At 42.3% G+C, this 8,276-nt stretch overlaps 1 protein-coding gene and 1 long non-coding RNA gene across 4 annotated transcripts in view; one reads left to right on the top strand and one right to left on the bottom strand.

Annotated features, from left to right (window-relative positions):
• LOC111816149 overlaps positions 1-8,276 on the bottom strand; it is a 41,091-nt gene that overhangs the window by 2,878 nt on the left and 29,937 nt on the right. The gene's annotated exons all lie outside the window — the stretch shown is intronic.
• Ttc26 (tetratricopeptide repeat domain 26) overlaps positions 1-8,276 on the top strand; it is a 69,782-nt gene that overhangs the window by 48,005 nt on the left and 13,501 nt on the right. For all 3 annotated transcript variants that reach the window (XM_023712877.1, XM_012514235.2, XM_023712878.1), the window contains 6 exons: positions 927-1,029; positions 3,336-3,391; positions 4,039-4,092; positions 6,027-6,090; positions 7,585-7,673; positions 7,996-8,079. In XM_023712877.1, the coding sequence (XP_023568645.1) occupies positions 927-1,029; positions 3,336-3,391; positions 4,039-4,092; positions 6,027-6,090; positions 7,585-7,673; positions 7,996-8,079 (450 nt within the window). The remainder of the gene's footprint in view (positions 1-926; positions 1,030-3,335; positions 3,392-4,038; positions 4,093-6,026; positions 6,091-7,584; positions 7,674-7,995; positions 8,080-8,276) is intronic.

Raw genomic sequence — 8,276 nt, 5'->3', positions numbered from 1 at the left:
TTTTTTTTAATGTATTTACTACAGGGTGTGTAGGGTCTCACTACACAGATCGGACTGACAGTGATCCTCCTGTTTTCAGGTTGCCAAACGGGGATTACAGGCATGCACTACCACGCCCAGTCTCAATCGCTGTCTCAGTGCACCCCAGGGGTGGGGCCAGCACAGCACGCTGGGGATCGAACCCTGGTCCCTGCATCTGCCTAAGCAGGGGCTTTAGTCCACTGAGCTATCTGGCCGCCCCTAGATAAGGTCTTTCAATGAGATCAAGGTCATATCAAGGAATTTATGGAGAATATAAAAATATATTCAACCTTTGAAAAATAACTAGAGGGCCAGGATATAGCTCAGTAGCACAAGGCCTGCATGGCAAGTGGAAGGTCCTGAATTCAATTCCCAGCACCAAAAATAAGTAAAGTGGTCCTGAATCAAAAATAACTAGGAGGACTGGGGAGATGGCTCAGTAGAAGGGCTTGCCTGGCAAGAGCAAGGGCCTGCATTCAATCCCCAGTTCTGAAAAAAAAAAAAAACTAGGAGATGGCCACATTAGTTAAAATTCTAGAACTTGTGGTACTCATCAAGGGCAAGACCCTTGCCATGTGGAGTTTATATTTTGGTGGGTATGACAGAAAGAGATGAATGGGGAAATACAGAGCAAAGGGAAGCAGTGTACTCAATGAGGTGACCTGGGCTTATAGTTCCAGTGTTTGTGAGGCTGAGGCAGGAGGACCACAAGCTAAAGGCCATCTTGAGCAACTTGTGGAGACCCTATTGTACCAATAAAGAAATAGTCTAGAGATGGAGCCCACCGGATTCCCAGAGCTATGTTAGATGGATATCATGAACCCAGCTCATGCGGGTAGCCCTGCAGACATGTCCACTAACAAAGCGTACAGTTACTGTGCAGTAACACGGCTTCTCTGTCTTAGGTTGTCTTCCGAGGGGGTGAAGGGGCTTTGCAGGTTTTACCTCCGCTGGTGGATGTCATCCCAGAAGCAAGGCTGAACTTGGTGATTTACTACCTACGTCAGGGTAAGAAGCAACTGTCTTGTTCCTACTAAAATAGCCTATTTGGGTTGGTAAATCTCTGCACGAACAACTTGCTTAACTTTTAAAATCCATGATATTTACAAGGATGTATTTTCCACAAGTTCAAAGGACAGAACAGACTTCTTGGTGATTATACATAGTGCCTTTCCTCTGTATCTTCTTTCCTATTCTGTTGCTACCTACCTCTTGTTTCTTTTTTCTTCTGTCCTTCACTTTCTGCCCATTCTTTTTTAATTTTTTTTTATTTTTATTTATGTATTTGGTATAAGGTCTCACTATGCAGCTCAGATCCATAGTGATCCTCCTGTCTCAGCCTCCCTAGGGCTAGGATTACTGGCGTGTGCTACCACACCATTTTAGGGCCAACGCAGCATCTGTTGCTGGGGATCGAGCTTGGGTCCTTGCGGGTTGCCAGGCAGACACTTAGACTACTGAGTTATCTTCCCAACCCCTGCCAATTCCCTTTTGATTTTTCCATTGCTCTCTTCCCTTTGTATTTCTTCTTTTTTTAGCTTCCTCATAGATATAATGTACACCTACATTGTGTGTGTCTGTGTGTATCTGTGTGTGTGTGGTTTTTGAGACCAGGTCTGTGTTGTTCAGGTGAGCCTTGAACTCACGATGTAGCCCAGACTGGCCTTGAGCTCCTGGTGATCCTCCTGCCTCAGCCTTCCAATTGCTGGGGGTATAAGCAACATGTCCAGATCATTTTCTTGTCTTTTATTTTTCATCACCTTTTTCTATTGGCTGCAGTGTCTACCTTTCTGTTTATTTGTATGCCAAGCATCCTATAGGAAGTGTTATGATTCAAAGAGAATGTAATATCCATTGCCCTTGAGAGAAGGTAAACTCGCTAGCCACATGCTGTAGGCAGCTTTTCTAGCAGTGAGCTGTTTGGGGCTGTGGCTACCAGGTTCATGGTGTGGGTCTGTTGTGCACCGGTGCACCAACCAGACCACTTGCTTCTTGGCCCAGAAAACACGCCCATCAAAATCGGATCATGAAGTACAGTCTTATTTCACAGGTAAACAAAAAGACCTGTGCTTTTGGGTAAGAATTAAAGAACCACAGCAGCCCCACCCTCAGACATACTGTGTGGCCACCAATCTGGCTGTGGTGGCAAATGCCAGTGATCCCAGCCCTGGGGAGGCTGAAAACAGGTGGATCACTAGGAGTCCGAGCTGTGTAGTTAGACCCTGTACCAAATACATATATAAAAGAAATTAAAGAATCAGTCTGCATTTTATAAATTAATTTTATTATGAAAAAATTTAAAACAGAAGCATGTATTATAACACGAAAATATGAACCAGACATTCAATAATGCAAGGTATTACTAATATTTTAATTTGTGATCACTTGTTTTTATTCAAATCTTGACCTTATGTCATTTCACTCCTATTACTTACTATGTCTGCTTTTTTTTAATGATTTTTTTTTTTTTTTTTAATTTTGGCAGAACTGGGGATTGAGCTCAGGCCCTTGCGCTTGCCAGGGAAGTGCTTGCTCTACTGAGCTATCTCCCCAGCCCAATTTTTTTAAAAATTCTTTTTCTTGTCTAAATACAATGCCACTGACATATTACATCCAGCCCATATTCTTAGCTTGTTTTATCTGAATTTTCTAAAGATACTGCATGATTTTTTTTCCCCCTTTGGGTCTTTTCGAGACAGCATCTTAGTATACAGTTCAGGCTTGTCCTGAACTTACTTCACTGCCCAGCCTGGCCTCAAACTCACAACAGTCGGATTGCCTGAGCCTCCCAAGTGCTGGGATTACAGGTGTGATAACTCTACAACATTGAACTTGATAGAGAATTAGAGGACAAGGGACGGGGAGATAGCTCAGTACAGTAAGTACTTGCCTGGCAAGCACAAAGTCCTGAGTTCAAACCCTGGTACTGGAAAAAAAAAAAAAAAAAAGAATAGAGAATTAGGGGGCCAGGGAGATGGTTCAGTGGAATAAGTGCTTCCCTGGCAAGCGCAAGGGCCTGAGTTCAATCCCTGGTTCTGCCAAAAAAGAAAAAAAAAAGAGAGAGAGAGAGAATTAGAGGTAGATAAAACAGATCGTGTTTCTGTGTGTGTGTGTGTGTGTGTGTGTGTGTGTGTGTGTGTAGCAGGCTGAGGATCAGACCCATGGCCTTGCATGTGCTACACAAAGCTCTTCACACTAAGCTACATCCCCAACTCTATTTTCTGTGACTACTTGAATACTGAAATATCTTTGGGGGGACCACTTCAGAAGGCTTTGCTGAAATACAGATGACTATAACTTAGTTCTTGTTTCAGATGACGTACAGGAAGCTTATAACTTAATTAAAGATCTGGAACCTACTACTCCTCAGGTAACTGAGCATGTTAGACATGTCCAGTGGGAAGCGGGTGTCAGCAGAGGTCCTGCCTGCTGGGTCTCGGGAGGGGCCATCCCTGTCGAGCCAGCCGTGCTGTGTGTGCCTGCTCAGGGCTCTGATGCGGGGAGATTCCCTAATGCAGTTGGCTCCTCCAAAAGACTAAAGTAGGGAAATACAAAAATCTGGAATTCTGGTGAAATGACTGGGCTTATCGATTCCTCTCACTGGTAGACTCACTAGTAGCTTGCCTTTCTCACCTATTCAAGTTCACCTCGCAGTTATGGCCAGGCAGGCCAGTGTCGTGTGCCTGACTCTGTGGTCCCAGGTACGTGGCAGGCATCCGCTTTGTCAAGGGACAGACCAGGTGAAAGTGTTTCTAGACCCTGTGGCATCTCAGCAAGTATATTCCTCAAGTGCATTAAAACCTTCACCATCTTTTGAGAATTTACAAATACGGTGGATTCAGTTCTGTGGTCACTTGCCTGCTGGAAGTGAAATGAAAGTCTCCTAATTCATCCAAGCCACTCACAGAACAGAGCAGTGACTCAAGAGTGAAGGACTGAACTGATACGAGGGATGAGGTAGGAAGTCATCGCATATGCCTGTGCCCATTAATGGAACAGTGGTGCTGTGTTTTCCAGGAGTACATCCTCAAAGGAGTGGTCAATGCGGCTCTGGGCCAGGAAATGGGTTCGGTGAGTCTGAAATCACAGCTGTTCTATATGGTGCTTCCCTGAAAGTCAGACTGCGTCTTATATAGGTTTTGCTCCAAAAGATGCAATAGATGGGCAAGCTCGAGACCAGCCTAGATGCAATAGGGCTTATTTTTCAGGGGCTATGGGGTTTTTTTCATTTATAACAATTTACATTTATTCATGTATAAAAATCTATACTTATGGGGGCCAGGGATATAGCTTAGTGGCCTAAGCACCTGCCTGGCAAGCACAAGGTCCCAAGTTCAGTCCCCAGTACTACAAAAAGAAAAAAAAGAATCTATAATTATTCATGTGCAGAAATCTACATTTATCTGAATATAGTCACGTCATCCTCTGGAACATCATCATAACTCTCCAAACCCTGAATTCTACCTAGAATTTCTTGTGCCTCCACTTCCAGTGGAACCCATGGCCCCAATCTCTCACATCCAGCAGTAGAGCTGTCCTTAAACGAGCACATGCCATCCCTGTGGCCTGCTCATAATGCGCCTTACAGCACACAGCGTCCCCGGTCACAAGGAGTCCGGTTAGACGCAGCACATCCCGCTTAGCAAGTGCGCGTGTTAGATGTCCGGGCCTTGTGTCTGCTCCTACCGGTTATGTCACGTGGGTCTCGAGTTCATCTGTTTCCAGAGACATTTACTTCTCCTCCAGAGGAACCCATGTGGATCTTAAGTATTAACATTAACATTTGTTTAGTTATATATTAATATTACTTTATACTTAAGTGTATTTCTTTTGTGTTGCAACAGATGTACTCAGTGTACCCATCTAGCTGACTGTCTTCTCTAGGTCTTATTTTGGGAGTAGGGCTTATATTCTTAGCATCCTAAAAAATCATCCTAAGGCTTACTTTCCACTTAGGAAAGTGATGTTTAAGTCTTATTTTTGAGGAAGTATGGTAGCATACAAAGTTGTAGATGTGTGGAAAAGACCAAAATGCATATCGAAGTATAAATATGCTTTCTGTAGTTCCTTTTACTTCTCTAAATTCCCTAATCCGGTCCCTTTAGAGAAAAAGAACTCGGTTGTCTGAAAACAAGAAAAAAGGCTCTCAACGCTAAAAATTACTGCTTTGTTTTAAAAGATCCCTGTTTTTATATAGTGCTTATATTTCATAAACAAAAAGGTCAGTGCACAGCTTTATTCTAATTTCCAGTGATGTTTAAAACCTCGCTCATCTGTGAGCTTTAATTTTGGCATGTATAAAATAGGGAAAGTTGCTCCAAGTACGCTTTCCTTTTTCTTTAGCTACTGGAGATTGAACCCAAGGCCTTATCCACGCTGTGTATGTAACTCTACCACTGAGCTACACCCTCAGCTCCTCTGAGACAGCTTTTTATAAACACCAGCATTGTCCAGCCTGAAGCTCTTATCCATGTTAATATGGCACATTAAGTTCTTTATGGGTTGAACTTACACCCTTCAAGTTGAGCTACAACTCCAGCCCCCTCTTTTTATTTTGAGATACAGTCTAGCTAAGTTGTCCAGGCTGGGAATAAATCTTTTTATCTCTAGTTTACTCCACAATACCTTTAATAAATAGGGAGTAAATACTTATTGCATAAATAAATGAGTTTAATAAGTACTTCTTGTATCCTTAGCTCCTGTACCAGTTTTAATATGTTATGAAAAGCACTAAATCATTGTTGAATGGAAGAGTACATGTATTAATTAATATAATGTGGGTACTTCTAGCATTCAATTTGTGGATTTGATTTTGTTTTTTTCTTTTCCATCTGAGCCTGCACACCTTCTCATTCCATTTCAGGTTATCATTTTCTAATCACTTATGCTAATGTAATTAGCATTATTTGGAGCATGATTTAAAACAAAAGCATGCAAGGCCTGCCATGGTAGAACTGTGTTATTTTTGCCTTCTTCCTGTATGTCAGCTCCATTTTTTTTTCCAGAGGGATCATATGAAAATTGCCCAGCAGTTCTTCCAGTTGGTAGGCGGATCTGCAAGTGAATGTGGTATGTCGGAGGTCCAGGTGAACGCAGTACCAGCCAGGAAAGCCTGATTCCTGTCCAGGGTTGTACATGTGTTAGCTCCCCCTTATGAGTGGCAGTGAACAAACAAGATTAGAAGTAGGCCTTCTGAACATTGCTGCTAAAAGCTAATAAGAGAATAAGCAAAGGAGAATAAATTTACTCCTTAGCTCATGAGAATTTTAAAAATGTGAATCCATTATAAACATAAAACAGTATTTATTGAATCTTTAACAGCTCCTCATGTATGAAGCTTTTGCCACCTTGTAGAAGTTCCTTTTTTCCCACTGGGTCATTTGCCTTTCAACTTTGTCCATTTTTTCCTACATAAAAATTTTAAAATCATATTTAAGTTTTACCTTTTCCATTATTATTTCTTACATGGATACCAAGCTTAGAAACTACCATGTATATAATGTTTACATGTTTCCCAGTAGTGACCTTGTACCTTCATTGTTTTTATTGTTAAAGTATTGATTTTATCAGTTGAGACTCTGTACAATTCGAGGAAGCTATAAAGGCTTACTTGCCAGTGTGAGCTAATACGGCGCCTCTTTCACTTGTCTGTGGTTGGCATCTCTTCCGAGTAACAATATTCATGTTGCACTGACTTCCCAATATTTTTACCCCCGCCCCACCTCCAGATAGTCATAAATATTTCACCAACACCATTTATTGAATAGTATTCCTTTTTCTTTTTTTGAGATAGTGTCCCACTATGCAGTTCAGGCTGGCCTTGAACTCACTATGTAGGCCAGGCTGGGCTCAAACTCAGCAGTCCTCCTGCCTCAGCCTCCTGAGTGCTGGAATCACAAGTGTGCATCACCACACCTAGCTTGAACAGTATCTTATTTCCCTGTTCTGTTTGTTTGTACAACAAAAATGTATTGAGGTATATAGCAGCGAATAAAAGAAAACTCCCTTGCATTGTAGAGGTTCCATCTAGTAAGACAGACAGACTGGCAGTGTAATACATTAATGAGTATGTAGCCCATCAGGCTGTTATCTGAACTGGGAAGGCCTGTATCAGAGGCTGAAGCTATCCCAGCCCAGTTCCCTGAGGAAAGTTGGCTCAGGCCTAGAACCAGCTAGTGCCATGGAATAATACTTCTCCTTGAGGGTGCTGCTTGGTTTTCTTAAACGATTGAGAGGAGAGAAACCCAGTCACAGGAAGGAGTGTGTAGGTGTCCGAGTTTAATGAAAGAGCGGAAGCCCTGAGGAGAGGTTCGGAAGCACTGCTGGGAGTGTGCCAGTGCGTGCGTGCTCCCCGGAACGCCAGGCACAAGCCCCCAGCGGGATGGCCAGTCACGTCCAAGTTCAGTGGTCTCCACAGTGCTATGGATGGAGTCTGTAATTTTGGAAGTTAGAGAGATGTCTTGGAGTACACCGTTGTCCCTGAATTAGAAAATAACTCAGATTTCAACCTAAGAGAACTCCTGTTCCATGAATTTTCTTGGTTTCTATTCTCTTCCATTTCAGATACCATTCCAGGGAGGCAGTGTATGGCTTCCTGTTTCTTCCTGCTTAAGCAGTTTGATGATGTCTTGATTTACCTCAATTCATTTAAGGTTAGCTTAGACTTGTCTATGACTTTAAGTGTGAAATGCTATATAGAATGTGTGAGAAGTTAAGAAACTTGCACAGATAACACTTTTCTCTCTGCTGGCATGAGTAACATCAAGGACTTAGACTGCCCTCTTAAGAGTATTTCTTAGGGGTTGGGGAGATGGCTCAATAGGATAAGTGCTTCCCTGGCAAGCACGAAGGGCCTGAGTTCAATTCTTGGTTCCACCAAAAAAAAAAAGTATTTCTTTGTCTACCCAGTAAAACAGTGGTTTTCTATTGTGTCTGTTCATGCCCAGTGTAATCTGGCCGGGGGGTGTTTTTCAGAGCTACTTCTACAATGATGACATCTTTAATTTTAATTACGCCCAAGCCAAAGCTGCAACAGGCAATACCAGTGAGGCAGAAGAGGTGAGCACCTACTTTTATTCTATTTATCTTTTACTGAAAGGCTGACATTTGCTAGGGTACCTACTTTTAAAGGCATTTGAATGTTTCTATCTAAAAGCATCCTGATCTTTTTCTCACCTACAACAAATGATCAAGGGTAAAGGATTATTAGACATTTCTTTGTTCTTAGGGTACATTAAAAAGTATAATAAAGGAAC

This window comes from Octodon degus, unplaced genomic scaffold (genome assembly GCF_000260255.1).
Source record: "Octodon degus isolate 3935 unplaced genomic scaffold, OctDeg1.0 scaffold00027, whole genome shotgun sequence".
NCBI lineage: Eukaryota > Metazoa > Chordata > Mammalia > Rodentia > Octodontidae > Octodon > Octodon degus.
Note: the sequence above shows the minus strand (reverse complement) of the source record. Positions and strands in the feature narration are given on the sequence as shown.